The sequence below is a fragment of the Solea senegalensis genome, linkage group LG20 (assembly GCF_019176455.1).
Source record: "Solea senegalensis isolate Sse05_10M linkage group LG20, IFAPA_SoseM_1, whole genome shotgun sequence".
Classification (NCBI taxonomy): Eukaryota; Metazoa; Chordata; class Actinopteri; order Pleuronectiformes; family Soleidae; genus Solea; species Solea senegalensis.
Window position 1 is genome coordinate 13,280,653 of NC_058039.1, and position 22,220 is coordinate 13,302,872.

General features: G+C 40.2%; 1 protein-coding gene across 17 annotated transcripts in view; it reads right to left on the bottom strand.

The window, feature by feature from the left end:
• Positions 1-22,220, bottom strand: part of macf1a (microtubule actin crosslinking factor 1a) — a 200,950-nt gene that overhangs the window by 136,475 nt on the left and 42,255 nt on the right. For 10 of the 17 annotated variants that reach the window (XM_044052308.1, XM_044052293.1, XM_044052297.1 and 7 more), the window contains exon 1: positions 4,124-4,411. The exons of 2 other annotated variants lie outside the window; for them this stretch is intronic. In XM_044052308.1, coding sequence (XP_043908243.1) covers positions 4,124-4,253 — 130 coding nt within the window. In that variant the 5' untranslated portion in view covers positions 4,254-4,411. Of the gene's footprint in view, positions 1-4,123; positions 4,413-22,220 lie in introns of those variants that run through there. 5 more of the 17 variants (XM_044052309.1, XM_044052304.1, XM_044052302.1 and 2 more) reach the window with 3 other exon arrangements.

The window sequence follows — 22,220 nt, forward strand, 5'->3', positions numbered from 1 at the left end:
TATCTTTAAATAAATATGGATATTGCACTTTGTTGTACTGCAATGTTGACTATTTTGCAGCTCTATCATTCAATCTATGACAAAAAGATAAGAACATTTAGAATATAGAGGAAAAAACCTATTTTTCCAAAATGTTCAACTCTGTTTGGTCCAGTTTGTGACTTTTGGTCCAGTGAAGAACAAACGGTTCATCTGCGTCTCACAGAAAAGAGTTTCTGCTCCGTCGTGTAAACAAAAAAAAAAAGCAAACTTGGTTGAGTCAAACAATCCTGGGGAGGTCATGTGACCAGAAGTCCAATCGGAGCAGCGGTTGTCAGGGCAACAGCAGCTAGAATGTTGATGCAGGTGTCGTGACGGTACAGGTTTACACACACACACACACACACACCTGACCAGGTCAGACTCAACACAAGCTCCTCCTCTTCCTCTTCTCGTTGTCAGTTTCCTCCACAGCTGGCGTCACTCTTTCGTTTTCATCTTTCCTTCTTCTTCTTCATTCCTTTCTTCTCTTTTTCCCCACAGTGAACCTCTCGTCTCTTCACTTTTCAAACGGAGCGTTGGACGACACTAAAACAGCAGACGGAGCTTACGTGCAGTCTGTAATGCCGGGCAGCAGCATGTGCTGCTAATCCCTCGCTCCCTCCTTCTTTCCCGTTATCACTGCTAATCTCCATCTCTCTCCTCCTGTCTTCTGCCCAGTCTTCCGGTGTTCTGGTTTCCTCCTGGAGTGATTCAATTACAATTAAAGGTGGATGGGATGCTTCTCTCTCCCTGTGTGTGTCCTCTTTTTTCCTCTGTTTCACTTTCCCTTTCTTTTTCAGTGTCAGGCTCCGGATCCCACGCTCTGGTGACACTCAAAGCCTGGCACCAGCCTCCGTCCCCGTTTTCATTTCATTCTTTCTTCCATTCCACTCCTCCTTCTTATCCCATGTTTCTCTCACTGCTCTGAACACATGAGGAGGAGGAAAAATCAGAAGCTCACTGGTCTTTATTCCAAGTCTTAATCTGTTCCTGAATTTTGAAATTGTATCCAGACGTCCCAGAAAGACATGATGCAGTTGACCAGGAAGCTACAGGCACCAGTTAATCAGATTAAAATCAGACTCAATCCCACACCCCATGGTTCAAATACAGCAGACGACTGCATCAGATAAATGTAGAGCGAAAGTTTCTGACTGATCAAAACACTTAACACTGATTTAGTTACTGACCCACATCTAAATATAGAGAAGTTATCAGAAATGAATTAAGTAGAGTTATAGAGTTAAAACCCACACACGCAGATAATCTGCTAACCCTTTAAATATTTCACTTTCTAATCAAGACTAAGTTACATTACATTACATTACATTACATGTCATTTAGCAGACACTTTTATCCAAAGCGACTTACAATGGAATAGAGTACAGTCAGCGAGGGGTGGAATCGAACTTGCGACCATTGCGACCATTGCGACCATGATGTTTTTCGCACTTAGGGTACCGGTCTTAACCACTGAGCCACTCCACCCCCCCCAGTTACAAAATAAGACCAGAGGTGGACAATAATGAATAACATGTACTTGTGTTACTATAACTGACACTTTATAAGTAGTTTTTTAATCATCATCATCATCTTTAAAGACTTTATATCTAGGCAAATATGAATAATTATACTTCAATATGTTTTAAATAACTTCCATGAATGGATAAAAAATACTCATTGACTAGTGTCACTCTTTAATTTACATTACCTTGAATGGTTGTATTGTTTGAAAATATACAGTATTATGGGCTGGCCCAACACTAAATTGGCACATTTTACCTCACTAAATGTTTTTAAATGTCGTCTGTCGACATGTTTTAAGTACATTTTAAATTAGCTCCATTTTTACTTCCACATCAGTAATGTGACTTTTACTGAGACAAAAGGAGACAAAAAAACTGAATGAGGATTGAACAATATCAGGTAAAACCTGTTGAGAATCAGGTTTTTAAAAAAGGTGTTTAAGTGTGAACCATCAGCATTTACATGTTTTAACCACATCATGTACACACACACACACACACACACACACTGTGTCTGGTCTACCATCGCACCTCTGTTTCCTGTCACGACAAAAAATAAGGTCAGAACCTCAGTGTCACACATTACGGCCACAAAAACACACACTCCCTCTCTCACACACGCACTTAGCAGACACGCAGACACACGCAGACACACGCAGACACACACACACACACACACACAGTGTTGGTAGTTGCTCATAGAGACAAGTCCAAACAGAGAGTAAATATGAAAGCGTGAGCGTCTGAGTAAAAACCTGGTCTGAAAATCAGTCACACTCTGACACATCTGTGAACCACTGTACAGTCGTTATGAAAGAGACACGCCCACTTTTAACAGTTTTAATCCACCTCAGGTAGATGAGGAGGAATTTTAATCTAAGGGGAAACAAATAAGTGTTTATTGAAGGGTTTAGTGAACTCTACACAACATAATTGCTGTGACTTGATACTTAAAACATTTGTTTTGGATTATATCTCAGGTTTTGACCTGATTTGGCTTCATGCCTGTGTTTTTAAAACGTCTGTCTGTGGTACATCCACTGCTCCCTCGCGACCGATCAACCTCATTGATCCGGACATTTCTCTGCCTGCCTGTTGAATCACAGTCAGTGATGCGGACACGTGTCCTGAACCCAACACCAACATCTACACCCATGATGACTAACGTGGAACAGACAGCAGCAACGGCTCCAGAACATAATAATCCCGTATATATATCAAATCATAATAAACACAGTCACAGTTATGAACTAGATATTTGTGCAAGGGTGTAAATACATAGTAACGGTCACTAAAGCTGAGTTTAACACTTCAGAAATGTGACGTTAGGTCAGTTTTTACCATGAATGATGGACAATTATGTGGCTGGACCGAGCAGCACAGCAGCTGGTTCTTTACTGTGTTAGAATGAAGTCAGAAACACACACACACAAACATGTTTTTATATCTTAGTGAGGACACATCATAGACATGATGTCTAACTCTCTTCCATGGTTGAAAGATATGGTTTCCTGTGTATATGCAGAAGAATTACGGTTCTCATTCTCTAAATTCCTTACGATCTGCAGAGTCTTTCAAAGACAACATTAAAAATGAGAACCTTTTATTTACAAATTGAAGTATTATATAATTTCATAAGTTTGTGTACGTATATTCATTTATTTTTCATATATTTGTAATACAACAGTTTCTTCTGTTGTTCTTCATTCCTCGCGGTTGTACTTTTACTTTACTTTTCTGTTTCTACAATATTCCACACTGCAGAGATTGACATGAAAGTGTTCATATAAAACAAATGACTAAATAATAATAATAACAACAATAATAATGACGATGATGATGCATTCCCTAGTCCCTTACCCTAACCTTAACCATCACGATTAAGAGCCCAACTCAAACCCTTAAAACCAGGTCTTAACCCTCGCAAAGTACACACACACACAGTGTAGCAAAGATCTTCTTCTTAGGACGCTGCAATGACTTCAATTCATTTTGGACAACCTGAAAAAAAACATTATCTCTAACTTCAACCATAACCAGTGAACCACAATTCAAATCTTATCTCTATAGTTAACCAGCTCCTCAGAAAGGACCAGGTTTTGGTCTCCAAAATGAGGACTAGTACTGGTGCTGAAGTACATGACTCAAAAGTCTGTGTAATCTAACACAGCGTCTCTCTTACAAAGAGCCAAATATGGAAGATTTATCAGTGAGTCACAGCAGAGTCGAGGTAAATGAGATGCAACAATCAAGTCCTGAAACATGAAGAAAAACCACGGGAACAGGAGAAAACTTCATGCTCTTTACAGCAGCGTCACATTCCGCTGAGACGCACATCTGCAAAGGTGGGAAATCTTTATGTTCATGGCAACTGTTGCACCAGAAGAAGCCAAATTAAATGCTAAATGCACGCAAATAGACAATAAAAATAAATGACAATAAATGCAGACAGGGGGTGGAGTCTGAACAGGAAGTAAGTGGAGCTACTGTCAGAGGAGACAGAGACACAGGAAAACGAGGAGGACAAATGTGTAGCTCATCTCGACCTCAAACACAAACATCGGAGGGATTTTTACCTTCTTCAAAATCGGGCGCGTGTCGTCGTTGGCGGCGACAGTAAAACCAAAACCCCGCTGCTGTCAGGAAGTGAAAAGTCACCACCAGGATGGGAGTGATAACTGCAGGGTCTGTCAGGATGTCCATCATTGTCCCATCAACAAAAAAAACGTTCTCAGCGTCCACCAAAGTACAAATATACAACTTTCAGATATACTAGAGCAGCATCTCGTCTCTTCTTCTAACATAGAAACACTGCAGCTCAAACTTCTGAGAGAGTCGCCCTGCCTCTCCCTGCCTCTCTCTGTCTCCCTCTCTCTCTCTCTCTCTCTCGGTCTGTAACTCTCCGTTAGCCTCGCTCGCTCTCTGACACTGCAGCAGTGAATTCCATTCCCCTGAAACAAGCGACCAGACTGAAGCCGTTGCTCAGTTCACCGTTAGAAAACTGCTGAATTCAAAGAGTGTGTGTGTGTGGTTTGTCTCTCTCTCTGAAGGAAACCACAAGGGAGATACACACACACACACACACATCTTCCTGTGTGTGTATGTGTATGTTTCTAGAACAATATAATATACTTTTTTTTTTTTTAAACTATGTATACACTAATTAACTGATAACTCACAACTCTTGTTTCCTGAAGAACAGCTGCAGTTGTCTCATAATTGTCACGACAAGGTGTTTGTTTGTTTGTCAAGTTTATTTCACTCATTTAAAAAAAATGAAACATGTAAAACTAAAATTACAACTCCAAAAATATATAATTATAATATCTGCCCCTCTTTTACTGTGCGTCAGTGCACAATACACTAAGCATAAATCTTTCTTATGCAAATAAGAGAAGAAGAAAAAACTCAACTAAACATGGAAATGTAACCAGAATGAGGCTAAATGATGTCATATTTGGTCACGATATGAATATGAATGACTTTTAAATATTGTAATTGATTGTGATTCCTTTGTTTATGGAACAAATTGATATTAGAAACAGACTAAACACTTTCTCTTTTTTCTAATTCTGTCTGTAAGTTGCTTAGAAGAATTGTATTTATATACATATATTTATATACACATATATACATTTTTATATATATGTATATGTATATAAACACACACATATATATCTATATAGATATAGATATATACACACACACACATATATATATATATAACCACAACAATACTGTTCACAAACTGTAGGGGGAGTGCAAATCCTACTCTGTGTGACTTTAAAAATGACATCTGTGTCTCTATAAATCGACTGCTGTTTCAAGGGTAGATAAATAGCAAAGATCCTGACATTATGTACATATACTGTATATACTAATATAATAATTATACATAGGTTATGCATTTGGTCTGCACACGTCGACTGCAGTTTGTGGATGTTGTGTTTGCCTCTGTTGCCATGAGTGAGCAACACATCCTGACTGAGATATTTATTCACAGCTATCTTTGAATGACGCAGGCTAACGACAATTAAAGCAACGTGAGTGAGTGTGTGTGTGTGTAACTACTTTGTTTAAGTGCATTTTACTCACTTTCTCATTCAGCTTTTGGCTTCAAAGTGACACTGATACTGTTTTAGATTGAATTCATGTCTTTATTCGACGTTAGTCTATATTGTTATTCCTTTTATTCCTCTTTTCTCTCTGTCTGCGTGTGTGTTTTTCAGTTGATGTCATACATGTATGTCTTTAAGAGCTTTCTCTGGGTTATGGTTAAGGTTAGGGATAACGTTTTGGGGTTTTTTCTTCGACGTGGTGTCCTATGAAGAATTTGTGTGTGTGTGTATGATTCAGCATTAGTCAGGCCGCAGACTGGACAGTGGGGTCTTCAAACTCTCAATGTATGTGTGTGTGTGCGTGTGTAGCCTTGGCAACCTCCAGACAAAAACAATACACAGCCACGATCAATCAGCTGACATTTCATGGCAGTCATGGGGGGAGAAATACAAATATAAAAATATATCAGCTCCATACTTCAGTCACTGACTGTCATGACTCACGGTCATCTAAACGTGTGCTTTTACACCACGATGCTCACACATACAAATGATTAAATCCATATTTAAATGTAAGCTCATCACCGGAGAAACACAATTATTAGCTGATCAATTGTTAGTCATTTCCCGATCCTCATGACGTGATAAAGATGAAGAAACAGCTGGGACTTTCTCCTACATTACCCAGAGTCCTCCCTGGCACAAAGTGAGTGACCTCTAGAGGACTTTCTGTTTCTTTAAACTAAGTGAAATATTAAAATGTTTCTGTCTTTGCGAGGACAACAAATCAAATTCTAACTCCAGGAGACAAAGAAGAATTAAACGAATATAAAATAGTAAAAAAAAAAGGGAGAAAACAATAAAAAGGGAAATGCTAAAAACCACATGTAGGACTGCAGGAAAGACCAGAGTGTGTGTTACCACCACTGTGGGGCAGAAGAGACCCACACATTATGTGTGTGTGTGTGTGTGTGTGTGTGTGTGTGTCATTCAACTACACAACTTAATAAAATCAAACTATTGATTCACTTTGTCAATTTCATCTGTTGTTTACGCAGTTTTCAACTATTCAAATACATCTGTAATATTTTTTTAAAAACCAGATAATCACTTGTGTTTCATATCATATTAGAACTAAAAATGTTTTCATTCACGCTGCACAAATTATAATGAAAAAATGATGCGATGACACAATCTTCTGATGCAAGAAAAAAACTGAAGATATTAATAATATATGACTTTTTTTTTTTAAATCACTCAATCAGTCCCGTTTCTGTCTCTCTCTCTCTGGCTGCTCACAGTCAGGGTCAAGAGGTCAGGGGAACAACGTCAACGTCAGACCACAGATGAGCTGACAACACAGGAGGCAAAACTGAAAAGAAGAAGACGAAGAAAGATGGAGGGATGAAGGAGAAGACAGAGGAGTGTGGGAAACATGGACGAGGTGGATTAACTGCAGTGTTCAACAGAAGAAAATGCACCTTTTTGTGTGTTTCTATCCACTGCTGTTCAAGCAAATGTTGGGGATGGACAGTAGGTGGCACTAAAGTCCAGGTCAACTAAAAAAAAGATAAGAAATCGCATCTCACAATAGAAAATAAACGGTAACAGTAGCTGTTGTTGTTTATATAAGGGAGATCTGTTTCTGTTTTATTCACATTTATCTTTATCTCAGTTCACAAACATCTCAGCCTCGAGCATAAAAACATATGCGTAATATTTCAAAGCCTTCTGTGTTTCCATTCAGGGTCATATTTCTTCTTTACCCCATGCATATTTGTGAAAATGTGAATAAATACAGGTTTTGACGTTTGTCGCATTGACTGTTTAGTGAATAAGTGATTTCAGACAGATATCAGAGACACAAATCTCACACAGACTCACTAAACCATTAAAACTCAATACGACAACCATAAAAGCCGTTTCCTCCGCACACTATGGCCAGTATCAGCTCACGTCTCCCAGTCAGCATCATTTCCATAGATAACTGGACGCCACCGAGGTCACCAAGGTCACCTTCGCTCCTCCTGCTGTAAACTGCAGGCAGTCACATCTGAATAAATAAATAAATATGTTCATGTGGAAGACGAGGAGTAGAAATAGCTGCTGTAATTTCATAAGCAGCAGCAGCTGCAACAAACACATGTCTCTGCAGTCAGACACATAAACTGTATCAGTGTGTGGAAATAAGACTGTAGGACAAACTGAAGACAGGCCTGGACGCTGCGGTCAGATATGAATCAGTTTCAATAATTACTGCGATAAATGTCAGGAAGTTAAAGCCGGGTAATTGTGGTTCATGGTTAACGGAAATGAATGCTTTTAAACAGCTTTATGGACAGAAAATGGCAGTTTTGTTTGCAGAATTACAGACATTCTGACTTACATTTCAACTTGTAAGTACTAGATAACTTCAACTGTCAATATCTGGCAGTTATTCAAAAGTTACTGAGTGCTGTGTGTGAATCTGTGATTGGACGCTCACAGAGCTCCATTTCTCTGCTTTCCAGGTTGCTTTTGAATTTTCAAGATCAAACGGTCACAAACGGTCACAAACGGTCTAGGAGTTCAAAGCAATGAGAAATACGCATGCCGGATCCTGTCGACGACGACAGCAATGGTAACGGAAGGGTTAATTATTGGGATGTTATGAATAAAATGTGACGTGAACGTGGCGTTGCAGCCGTGTCAGGACGACGCAGCTGCAGGAGGAGAAGGGAAAGAAGAACAGACAGTTGGTGCTGAAGAAGAGGAGGAGGGGATGAGCAGAGGGAAGAGGAGGAGGGTGAGGAAAAGGACACATCCGAGTGATGAATCCTCTGACCCTGGACTTTCACATCCTCTTTCCTGTCACAGTCTGTTTTTACACGTGCAAGCGTCTGACCTCTGTTTCAGCACAAAAACGTACAAAGAAATAAAAATAAATAAATAAAATAAAGAGATGAATTATCGATGGGTGGTTATCGCTGTCATGCGAGAAAAACAAAAGTAAATCAGTATTGTGCATAAAAACAGGACATTTTTCACATTATATCAAGACATCGTTCATGCGACGACGATATAAAACTATAAATGTCATAATATGCCACAATAATGGTTTGTTATTATTTTCCTGGCACGGCAGTGATCAGTTTTCATATCATCTATGAGTCATAATGAGATAAAACGTTGCTTCGACTCCCTGCTCTTATATGTGAGGAAAACCCCTGTTCTGAGCTGCACGTGCTGTGACCGTGACACTTCAACACTGACTGGCACACACCGATGCTGTTCCCGCACAGCTGCGTGACCTCTGACCTCTCCACTGGATAAAACACGTCCTGTCTGGCAAGTCAAACCTGATGATGTTGTGGAGCTGAATTGCTCAGTGAGTGAGGTTTACAGTAAAAATCAGAATCAGAGGATAGAAGAGACTGCAGAGGAAGTTAGAGCATCCTTGAAATGCATCCAAACATTATGAGTCAAACACAGTCTCGCTGCAGTGCCACGCTCTGCAGTTAGGGGGCGAGCTGGGTTTAGATACAGAGCGGTGGGACTCAAGTTTTTCTCCACAGCTGCAGATTTTGTCTCATCTTATTTCAGCTGGGAAAAAAAAGTCCAAAAACAGTTTGACTCCTGGCTCCACGTCCAGTAAACGGAGGTTAATTCTGTTTTTGGACTCGAGTCTCCAGCTGTCGATGAGTTATTAAAGGCTCAGTGCGCACAATTAAGGGAACAAAAGCATTTAAACTATGTGATCATTAGTGTGTAATCAAGTGAATCTAAGAGATCACTCTCTTCCAGTGTTGCACCATAATTAAAGAACAAACTGTAAAATATTTACACACTACAAGTAGAAGATTGTGGTCTTTACTCACAATTAACATGCCCATAAAACACAAACCAAACGTGCTCAGTAATCATGCACTAGTAATCAATCAAGTAATATTAATTAATTTAGTAATGAAAATAACTGTCAGTTAACTGTGCAGTCCACAAGAGACTATATCTAGAATATTTTTAACCTTTTCTTATAAAAGCTGGCAAAAATCCACATTTTAATACTTGAAAACAAAGATTTATAAGAAACATCAATCAATTATAAAAAATCAGGCAGATAAACAATAGGAAACTAGTTTTCCCTTAAATGTTGGTGCTTCACAAATATTATCAGGTTTAATATAAATATAAATGTCTGCGTCCACTGTTTTCTACAGACGACTCGGCCTCTTCGCCGCTGTTATCACTGACAGTTTAAGTAAGTTATGCTTTGACGGGGGGGGGACTGCACGGACCGCTACACCTGCTCTGAAGGGACGGACACAGACAGATGGACACACACACACACATAGACAGTGATACCATGGGATGCCATTAAGAGATTAGAGGACAGAAGAGGAGGAGGAGGATGAAACGGGAGAGGACAGACGAGTGTGACCCTCAGATAAACTTAACAAGGATGGATTAAGTGGAGTTGACTTCAGGGAGCACACAAAACACACACGAGGGGTGCTGGAGTCTTAATGTGGGGATGAAGTGATGAGATGTGGGAAGTTGACCCGTGTGGAGGCAGAGACCAGAGGTCAAGCTCAGAAGTTGAAGTTTACTTCCTTCCTCCAACTGTGTCTTTTATAGACTTTTATATTATTTAACATCATGAACACAGTAGGTGAGGTTTGCATCAGAAAAAGTTCACCTAATCTTTGACAGGTCAGTTAAAAATTGAGATATCTTATAATGGAGAGCTGCTGGCCTTGGAACAGAGGAAGCTCATTTCATACATACATTTTGAACAGGAACAAGGAAACACGCTAATTATTTAAAGCTAAAATGCTATAATAGTTCCTCCAATCATGACCCCGAAGCCCAGCGTCCGCGCCCCGACCACTGCTCGATCGACTCCCAGAGAAGCTGAGCTTCCATGGAAGTGAAGTTTTTGCTGCATTTGTCCAATCACCGTCAAGCTCACAGCAGTCTTGGAGCAAACACCACTAATGGTGACCTGGTTCATGACCTTATTATGTTTCTCCAAAAGCTAAAAGGAGTTGTTTTTTTGTTTGTTTGTTTTTAAATTAGAGGGATAAAATCACGTGGAGGAAAAAGTTAAAAATAATAGGGAACTATTATTTGAACATCAGGAGACTCATGATGCAACAGCAGAGTTTCAGCAGTGTGAACAGAGCAGCCAGGATTTCTGCAGAGCAAGATTAAATTACTTGGCCGAGAAAATGGGACACATTTTTTGGGCTAACACATACCCAAGAAAAACAAAACAACAGAGAAAAAGCCTGAGTGGGGACAGAAAAGCCACGTGACCTCTGTGACCTGTCCGTGTTACTTCCTGATTGTCACCATCAGGCTCAGCAGCGGCGTGAAAACAGTGATGATGACGTCTGGAGCTTTAATAGGCCGGTCAGTGGCCTCCTCAGGGCAAAGGTCAACGATCGTGTGTGTGTGTGTGAGTGTGTATGTGAGAGACTTCAGCATGAGTTTTTCACCTCACATCATTTGAGGACACACTTTGCAAAGCGGTCGCCCTGAAATCACTGCTCACACAACAAACACACAAAAACACTTGAGCAGGAAAGACGGAGGAGGAAGAAGAGAAGAACCACCGGGGGAAAAATGGTGAGAACGGAGGGAGGGAGGGGAAACTGCACTTTGGAAGAGAGCGATAGATTTATGACCCCGTGAGAAAAGAGAAGCTTCATCCAAACCCTTTTGGTTTCAGTGCTTTAGATAATGACAGGTTAATGAGCGGGAGAAGGAAGGAAGGACAGAGTGACGCAATGAAAGAGGAACAAAAAGAGAAAAAGACGATTAATGAGCGGCGGGAGGGAGGGAAAAAAAAGTACTTTAACCGAGATAAATTGGTGTCAAGTGACCGGAAAACACTGATTGATAAAAGTGAGAGTGAGAGTTATTTACAACGAGGGTGAACAGGAGGCAGCAGTGCACAGTAACGAGGGTGAGACGGGGACAGACACAGGACACAGTCCAAGAGGAACAAAAACATCACACAAAGAGGAGAAAGTGAAAGAGAAATAGTGACAGCAAATAAGAGAAGTAACTTTCTATAATACTGCAGTGACTAATGTTTGTTTATATTTATGTTTTAACCCAGTTAGTTTGGCTCCAGCTCCTCAATGTGGCTGCAATAAAAGGGTGAAATTCAGTTTTATTTAACAGTTTACCGGAAGTTAACTCAATATTTCAAGTCGACTCATAGCGAGTTTAGCTGACGTGCTACCAGCGGCTAGCATATTGCCAGAAAAACTAACTGAAGAACTGAGGAAGAGGAGATAAGTATTTTGAGGAAGACGACGATGAGGTCAGTGGGTGGGAAACAAAAAATAAAAAAGACAAAACGTGAGGGAGCGAACGGGGCAAAGAATGTGAAGAGTGTACACAAATACAAACGCAAAACACATAACCACGGTAACCAGGCTCTTCATTTTAACCCCAGCTGTTCTCGTTACCATGGCCACCACTCCTCCACCCCTGTACACACACCATCCCATCCGCTGTCCTTTCACTGAGGCACTTGACCCGAGAATGTGAGAAAGCAGTAATTACGAGGCTGTCAGAGGCGTCTGCGCTGTCCCCCCGTCGCCATGACGTCAACGTTTACATTCAGTCTGGCCTCGGCGTTTGATTTGGCTTCATCGCTTTTATTCGGGCTGACATCGCGACGTGTCACGTGATCTTCTGTCCCACGCAGGACTCATCAATGTTTGTTTCACATGACGGTGAAAACTAGAATAAAAGGCTGAACGATACGGATAAAATATCTAAATGACAGACATTTAGTAAAAGTTCAAGCTCAAGTAAAGTTTAATATTAATATGAAGTAAAATCAACTATACTCTTAGATTTCTATGATTTCTTTCCAACACATACTGTATTTACTACACTTTTTATTTGGCACCGAACAATGAAAAATATGACGATTAAACTGCGTTCTTTGCAATTTTTACTTTAATTTTGGTTTCGATTAGAATGCATTTTTCAGCCCCTTTGGACACATAAGAAAATAAATAGTGGAGTACTACTGAAGCGATATAAGTAGCTGAACACATAATACTGTTATTTTGACCTGAGAGAAACTAAATACCTAAGGCAAGGGCCTATATTTATGTATATTAATACATAAAGTAAGTTTAAATTTCACTAAAATCCATGAAGTTGTTTTTCTGTAACTCTACTAACTGACATGAGTGAATATTTCCTCCTAAGTCGAGGTACAATAAGAATTTGTTACAGGACATCTATAAAAAAAAAGAAGTAAGAACTACTTACAATAAAAGTCCACGGAGGTTTCTGATCTAAATGAGGTAAATTTGACCTCCGCTCTGATAAATCCTCAATGAGCAGGGAGCGTCTTTGACCCGGTCTGATGTCTTAATGGTTCTGTGGTAAAACTGTCCCGAAGATCGCTCGTTAAATGTGATAAAAAGCCTCCTCCAACAATAAAAAACTACTTCTCTCTCTTTTTATGGACGTAAGCCTCGTGTGTCTGTGTGTATTTGTTATTGTAAGTGTGTGTGCGCGCGCGTTGTTCACAGGCAGGTGTGAGTTTGCATGTAAAATTCAGTTTCATTGTCACAGGAGCTGCCAGTCCACGCTCAAGAGGAAAAAACAGACAGAGGAGTATTGTAATGTGTGTGTGTGTGTGTGTTCCTGTATGGGTATCTTTGTGAGAACCACAGGAAGTGAGGACAGTTTGACTCGTCCTCACATTCTGCCACCGTTAAAAAGGCCTTTTGACGGTTTTAAGGTTAAGGTAAGAATTGGGTTTATGTTAAGGGTTAGCCATATAGTTGTGATACTTAAGGTTAGGGTTAAGGGTCTAGGAAATGCTTAACGTCTCTTCATGTGTGTCTTCTACCACAATGGTAGCTTATTGGAAGAGCGAGTCGTCTTTCAACTAGAGGGTTGTGTGTTCGATTCCCGGACATAGACTTGCGGTGTCTTGCCTACTTAACTACCCGGACGCCTCCCTGGTGAAGTGTTCCACTGGGAGGAGGCCCCAGGGAAGACCCAGGCCTCACTGGGGAGACTGTCTCTCAGTTGGCCTGGGAACGCCTCCACCAGAGAGAGGGAAGTCTGGGCTTCTCTGCTCAAGCTGCTACCCCTGCGACCCGACCTTGAATAAGCGGTAGAAAATGGATGGATGGATGGAGGGTGGACCTGGTATTAAAGTTAGGTTTAGAATTGGGGTTGGATTTAGGTTATGGTAAACGAGAATGAGTGTGTGTGTCGATAACAAAACGGAAGAGGAGGAGTCAGTCCACCACACCCGACGTCTCTTGACTTTGCCCCCGACACAAGCCACAACAACACGCACAGTCGTCGATGGCAGCGCTAATTGCTCCAAATGGCGCAGGTTCATTTAGGAGTCAGGTTATGTTCAGACTTCAAATCTCGCTGCTCGTGGGACAGTAATCCTCTTTTAACGAGCTCACGGGGAGAGACGAGAGAGATGAAAGGAAAGGAGGCGAGGTGAGGCGAGAATGGAGCAGGAATACAGTGAGTGGAGTAAGAGGACAATGAAAACTTGACCCTGAAGAGTAAAATATATTAAAAGATAAAAGGTGAATTACACTAGTTTTTGTCTCAGAGAAGTTGATCGTATGTATTGACAACAATACAAAAGTTAAATAGCAATATACTGCACTAGGAGGGTAAAGGTCAGGTCAAAATCACACATTTTCTCTATGGACTTTGGTGCATGAGAGTTAGCGACTTTATAAAGTGACAGAATCTTCAGTTTCGAGTCAGAGAAGGATGTTTAACAGCAAGATAAAGCAGCAAACTCAGTCTTAAGAGGCCAGTTTCCTGGCACTAGACTTAGGTGTCAGTACCTAATACAATAACACTTAGAAAGATTATTACTTTAAGGCTGTTGTGTGGAGATACTTTGGTTTCACATTCAGCTCCAGTGAAGAGACACACAAGTGGGTCATAGCAAAAAATATAGGCCAACATTTTTCGCCTGCAATCGTGTACGTCGTCAGTAGCACATTCAGCATGAAACACCATCAACATTATGGCACAATTAAACCCCTGAAGTTCAATTCTGATCTTTATCCTCCACATGAGGGTTAACATGTTGTTCACATGGAAATGAGAATAATTATGTAAAAATGACTATTGAGTAATATTGAGGAGAGGAGTGTTAGTTACAACATCATGTAAACACATGGACAGACAGCTTCCATTAAAACACAGACAGCAGCTTATGCAAACTAACAGATTGAAGAACGAGAAGGCCGAGTCAGTCTAGGTCACACAGAGAGAGAGAGAGAGAGAGATAACTGACCACATGTGGTGCAGAGAGAGAGAGAAAAGAAAGAAAACAACAACCGATGAGGCTGAAGGAAGAGAAAAAGAGTTAGAGAAAGCACAAATACATACACACACATTATATCATAAACACACAACCACAAACCACACGTGTGTATGATCTGTGCTGAGAGAGATGACCCCGGGTTGACCATGAAAGCACAAACACAAACAGGATGAAGTGCAATTCCTCCCTCTGCTCTGTCCCATTTCCAGCGTCACAGACGCCCTCGGCGTCACAGCACGAGTGGACCAGTTCAAAAAGTCCCAAAATAAACTCAAGTGCAAAAGAAATGCTACTTCTGTGTTGGAACTGAACCTGAGGGCCAAAACAAACACGGCAGACTGTGTTTCAGTTGTCCTCCCGACGTTTTTCAGCTTCTCTTTCTGTCGCTGAGTAAACTGTGAGAGAAGCCTGTGATGTTTCACGCTGAGATAACGCGACGTTTATAACGTTTCCCACAGTGTTGCCCACTGTCTCAGGGAAACTGTTCCAGGTGGAGCTCCGAGGACCTGACAGGGGTCAAAGGATGACAGGAAGTAAGAGGAGAGAAGATACGACACCGCGATAGCAGCGGGAGAGAAGAACTGACACGTAGGGAAATTAAAGGAACAGTAGGCAACACACTTTTGGTGACAACAATCAATAAAATAAACATTTTTTGCTATAATTTGGTTTTCCTGACCAAAACAATCATGATTCACAATATTATTGCAATAATTGTATAAAATATGCTTTAATGTAGTTTTTTGTGTGTGTCCTTAAATGTTGTCCTTAAATGTTAACGGAGGGGGAAATTTTACACAAATGAAATATTAGATATAAATTCACCACAATAAACTTATTTGATTTTAACTAATTATATGTTTTTGTATTGTTTTGTTTCGCTACATTTTTGCTGAAATGAATATCATAATAACTCCAGTAAATCAACTCCTGGAAATGACCATGTTTTACAGATTATACTGTATGTATTCACTTCTATTTACAGGAATACTAAAAGTTCCTTTAATTAAGTGCATTAATGTCAAATCAAAAACATCACCGATCACTTAAATGGAATCAAACTTTTAAATCAAACACAACATAAGGAGAAATGGTAGCACATTTAATCCTATTATACTTTTATAACCTATTTCCAAGCTATGAATAAAAACGCTGTCCTAGGCATGCTTTCTGAAGTGAAAAATAAAGAAACAGAGCTGCAGGAGCAGGAGGGAGAAATCCTAAATCTAAAGTTCTTTTTATGGAGATCTTGTGGGAACTTCAAAACAACTGCATCACACTGACTGGACAAAAAATTCTATTTAATTTAAATCTTTAAATCTTTTCGGCCTTCAGAGCTTCAGCCGTCGTCATGGACGCGGGGTCCTCGCTCTCATTCACACCGACTAAAATAAACAGTCGTGGACTCAAGCCTCTGGTTTCCTCTCTCACACACACAAGTCATTAATCATTGACATGACAGAGTCAAAGTGGGTCTCTCTTATTAAAACCTGACTTTGTCTCTGTACAGCAGTTAGTCAAAATTTACCACCCAAATAAATGAACAACTAAATGACAGCAAGAAATCACATTGTTGTATTTTTACAATAATCACACACTCAGTCAGAGATGGACGTAAAGAGTTTGTGCTTTTGTGACACAGACAGAGAAAATGAGCGAGACAAAGACACACACACCTGCACGGATTCACACACTCAGGTCACACCGTGTGAATGCTGCATTAATGTCGAGCTGTAATTACACTCTAACAGCCATGAGTCATCACATCAGTGGCATGCGAGGCTGATAACAGCGTCAGTGTTCAGTGGGAAGACGAGCGACGGAGAACGAGCGAGGACAAAAGGCCTCTAACTGCACAGAGAGACGACTTAGTCTGTCCAAACTCAGCTGAGAACCTGAATACTTTCAATACCAATTCACGAGGTCCTGACTCAACTCGATATCGATTAATGTTCAGATTTTTCCACACAGGTGAACTCGATTATGGAGGAACGACTGCTGCAAATTGTAGGAAATCTAATCAATTATCAAATCGCAGGAGGATTTTAGCATTTTAAATATACACATCATATACTCCAGCCCGAAGAAAACATTGTTATTTCTCACAGATCTGCACAAATATCAGACAGTAATCATAATTAACATGTTATTGAAATGAAAATGAGAATAATGATGTAAAAATTACCATTCCCTCTCATATCACCATCCCAATTTAAGTCAAATATAAGTTTACTGACCGTGGTAGTCATTCATTCATTCAAACAAGAAAATAAGTTAAATACAAACTACTCAAGCTAAAACTCTGTAACACTTGAGAAAACACTTGTGTCAGAAGATGGGAGCTGTGGAGCTGTGGAGCTGAGGTGACGCCAGCAAACACTGAGCTAAAGGTCCCAGGTGTCACAGTGGAGTGAAGCTAAAGTGCTGCAGTGACATTTTGACTGAATCACTGTTGTTCTCGACCTTTACGTTCTTCTGTCACAGCTCGGCTTCCAATGAAAGTCAATGGTGATGACAAAGGCTCGCTAAATAGAGACTGGAGGTACAGACTTCTCTCACTTCTGAAAAAACATTCCATTATGACAGTAATTTCACTCTCGCCTTTGCTTTGTCACCAGGGACGAGAGAGTTGGGAAACATACATGGTTTCAATTGTTCTGACGGTGCTGTGACTTTTTGTAACTTTCACCTGATGATGGAAACACTCCGTTACAATGATTTTTATTTTTTTAAATGTTGAGGCGTTTCAAGCATTTCACACATGACCTTTTGTATCTGACTGCTTTATATTTTTTTTAGGCAGACAAGGTTCTAACATGACGGGTAAAAAAAAAAATCAAATGACCAGGAGAGAGTCTGAGTGCAACAAAACTGTGTTTTATCAAGAAGCGACAGAGCAGAGCTACTTCCTCCTTTACCCGCCATCGCCGTCTCCCTCAACATTATCTTTATTTTCCTCCCGTATCTGCGCCTCCTCTCCTCCTTTCACCTTGGCATTTAGTACTGCCTACACCACACACACACACACAAACTAGACAAAAATAATTACACAGAAGAAAACATGCTCTGTCCTGTGTAATTACAGCCATGTCAGAGTAGGGGAGAGAGAGCTGCGGTTACAGAGTCATAATAGCTACAAAGATCGTGTGTGTGTGTGTGTCTCAAATCATCTACTGTCAGAGGGTAAAAGATGTTGATTTTCTGTGGACGCAGTCACAGAAGTACATATGTAAAACAGAAAACCTTCTGACAGCCTAACGCTACCACATATCTGGACATTTCATCCTCTGGGGGGCGCCACTGCAGTCAAACACTGCGGGGCTCTAAAACGCTGTAACGTTCTAGCCAGACGAGGAGGCCGCGCCCAACACGTTTAACGCTGATAAACACGAGAGAGAGCTTATCACGTTCAACACATTTGTGACTGCTACTGGAAACATGTCTCTGTGTGTGTGGACATCAGGGTGAGCCACATGCTGCAGACATCATCAGAGACAACATACTACAGCAAATCAATGAATTAAAACAGAAATGCCCAAAAAATGTGCTTTCAAAAAACAATTTCTTATGATCAGATTTATAAGGGTATAAAAAGATAGAATTAGCATGAGAGGCTACGTCCAATCAGACATGACATTTAGCAGACATTTTCAGTCTCCTGAAAGATGAGCATATAATTCCAGCAATTTGCTATAATAATACTGTATCATTTACTATATTATTTATTAGTACATTTGTATATTTTTTTGAAGTATAATTCACTGAACAGTTTTGGCCTGATTTACCCCACAAACATTAACTTCGTCTCAATATTTGGTGTCATTAAGTAATAGTAATACTAATAGTAATTAAAAAATTAATTATTAGTATCGTTCTTTGCCGACATATTCTTAAAACAGTTAATAAAACATTAGCAAATCCTCCTCTGCCTGAATGTCGCATGGAAATAAACAGCCTGCAGACATTTATGGAACCAGATCGACAGGCCCTCTTTGACAATCAACACCATCCACATGTGACATGAAGCAATGTAAATCCTCTGCTGGCTCATTAGGTAACATTTTGTTCTTTCAGCAACAGTCACATCTTATAATTACCTGTGTGAAAAGACACTCGGTGTGAAGGTGCAACAATGTAAAGTATGAAGAGCCGGTTAGATTTGTTCAGAGGTTTCATTATTTACATTTTACAATCAGGCTGATACTACTTTGTTTTGTTATAGAAGTTGCCAAATCATTTCTGGAGTGGTTTTCTTCCACAAAAAAGTCAGAACATGATGAAAATGTTATGGATTTATGCAAAATATGATGGTGAGTTGCAGCCCGAGTGATTTCAGTTGGTGTAACACATTGAGTTTGTTAGTCTTTTTAACCAAGAGCGTCCGACATCTACGTCATAATCAATAAAAGAGAGCGAACTTTAAAGAGAGACTTGACTTTGATATGGCTTGGCCCCACATTAGTTATGTCCGACCACAAACACAGAACCTCACAAAGTCTGTCTCCAGATCAAAAGCCTCTCATCTGAACGTTTTCAAACGCTGACTCCGATTTCTTTTTTTCTTTTTTTTTTTTTTGGGATATTTTGGGAACATTAACTCCAGCTCCACAGTCTGGTTGAAACATTAGTAGTAAGTGAAGCAGTGAAGTCAAGATAATTGTTATGATCATCATGTATAAATTAGTAATGATTAAATCTCTCAAGTAGACGCTTTATTCACTCGTCTATTTTCATCTCTTATCAGACAGTGTGGTGGTGGTTCCAGGACCACGTGGCTGCTGTGAGGTGCTGTAGGCAGTAGTGTGTGTGTGTGTGTGTGTGGGAGGGTGAAAGAAACGTGTGTAATATTTCAGGATTTCTGAGGGAAATGCGAGTAAACACACATTTGTATGGGTGTTTGGTTTGTTGGGATTTCCCCTCAGGGATTTTTGGTCCTTTTTTTCTTGCCTTTACTTTAAATTCATAATTTAAATGCATCTTTTAGCTGTTTAGAGGTTTGATCTGGGGTGGGTTGATTATTTTGTGGGTTGAATTTGCTTTTTAACAGTTTGTGACTGTGTATAGAACAGCAATTTGATAATTGAAAGAAAGGTTAACCTGAAACGAACACACACAGATATTTAACCCTAACCTTGATCCAAGTCTCTTAACCAGCCAAAATATGCTCATTCTATATGGTTTATAGTTTTTTTGGCCTTCACACAGATTTAATCTCTGCTGCTGCTTGCATAAATGGCATTGCAGTACTATAAACACGCCATCACAGATTCAGAAATGTCCTGTTTAAACCTACAACCTGACACAAATGTTAAATATCTGCTCTTTTGTCTCTCCCCCACACCTCTCCTCTGTCACCCATGGTTTTCCTTTCACCCCAACCCGTCGAGGCAGACGGCCGCACAACTTTCTCACACACACACACACACACACACACACACACACACACACACACACACACACACACACACACACACACACACACACACACACACACACACACACACACACACACACACACACACACACACACACACACACACACACACACACCATTCAAAGTAACACCAGTTCCTCAGAAACAAGGTCAGTGTTTATGCACTAAAGACGTAATTAATAAAAGTATACACACACAGGCTTCACCTACCTGCTGTCCTCTACTTGAACTTCTCCAAACACACGTCAGCCATCTGTCCTCAGCCTGTCTTACAGCTGGACCCGGCGTCCAAACAAAGTGATCATTTTACATAACTCGTACACTAACCTGATGTCTCCAACATTGTCCTAACAAACATGTCCACATCACTGGAAACACACACGTACCAGCATTAAGGTCATTTTCACAGCGTGACACCACTCTGAGTACGTACGCACACACGCACACACACACACACACACACAGGCGGCAGAAAACATGTTTTTAAAACCTTTGAAGGAAAATAAGTGTTTTTGATAATCTGCACATTCATCCCTTCAATCCAAGTTAATCTAATTCCCGAACAACTCTAAACTCGTGACTGTGTGTGCGGAGGGAAAAGAGTCACAGCGGCACAAACGACGACAGCGACAACAATGCGGTTAATGTCGGGGTTTTAGAGCCCAGTCAAAAACCAATCATATGACTGGATTATTATGAGGTGAGCTGCACATGGCAGCTTATACTGCGATGACCACATGAACAGAGAGAGCCTGCAGGGAGCGGCTGCTGGGAACTCCTGAAACACAGTCCTGCTGTATGTGTGCGGTCATTATGAGCCAGGGTTTGGTCCACAAACACCTCCAAGACTCAAGACGCCCTCGTCTCTCATGTGACAGCATGTTGGGCGAGATGGCAGCAGTGAAACAGGCTCTTATAAAAGAAAATATTGTCATGTTCATGTTTAAATCGCTGATTTTAAATCAGAACATGTAGAGAGTTTTAGCCCTAATGAGCCTTAGCTTAATAAAATAAAAAATACAGACATTAGAAGAAAATGCAGCAACATTGTTGAATACTGCAATGACATGACGCCTCATTATAAATGAACAAATACTTAAATATACAGTGATTTTTTTTTCTCATTTATTTGTATTTATATTTTTTTGTGTTTTTAATGTTTTTTTTACATTAGACAGAATTGTAGAAATTATAACATAACAAATAAACTATATCTATCGCTTTGGTTACTGGTGCACTGCACGGTCATTTTGGCCTGATATCGGCCAATAATTCATCTCCAACTAAATAACCTCTGCAGTTAGGAACAGGGAAAAAACCTAAATATCGCGACCGATTAGATTTTTTTTAGATTCCACATTTATTTTGGTATATCGTACAATTCCAATATGACACGCAGCTTGACTACTGAGTGTTGGGTGACACAAAGGCAGATTATTTTCTATCTCTTCCATATTTCTGTCAAACTATGAGGAAAACGATACCTCATGGTTATGATTCACAGCTTGGTGTTGTCATAGCAACTAAAAGCGACCCCGAGGAAACGGTGAGAAAACAAACACGTCGTCAGCGGCTGACTGACACTCACAACACACTCACAACACACACACACACACACCATAACCTTACTCATCAATCATAGGCTCATAGTCAGTGAGGAGCTAAAATGAACAGAAATGACTGTGTTCAAACAATAATAACCAGTGTTTGGCAGTAACCAGCACATTTTTGACTAATTAGTTATATAAATTACAAAAGAGTTTGTTGTTCCTACACTAGGGTTGGGCAATACATCAATATTATATCTATATTGTGACTTCTCCTGCTTTTATAGGCTGTTGTATGGGTAA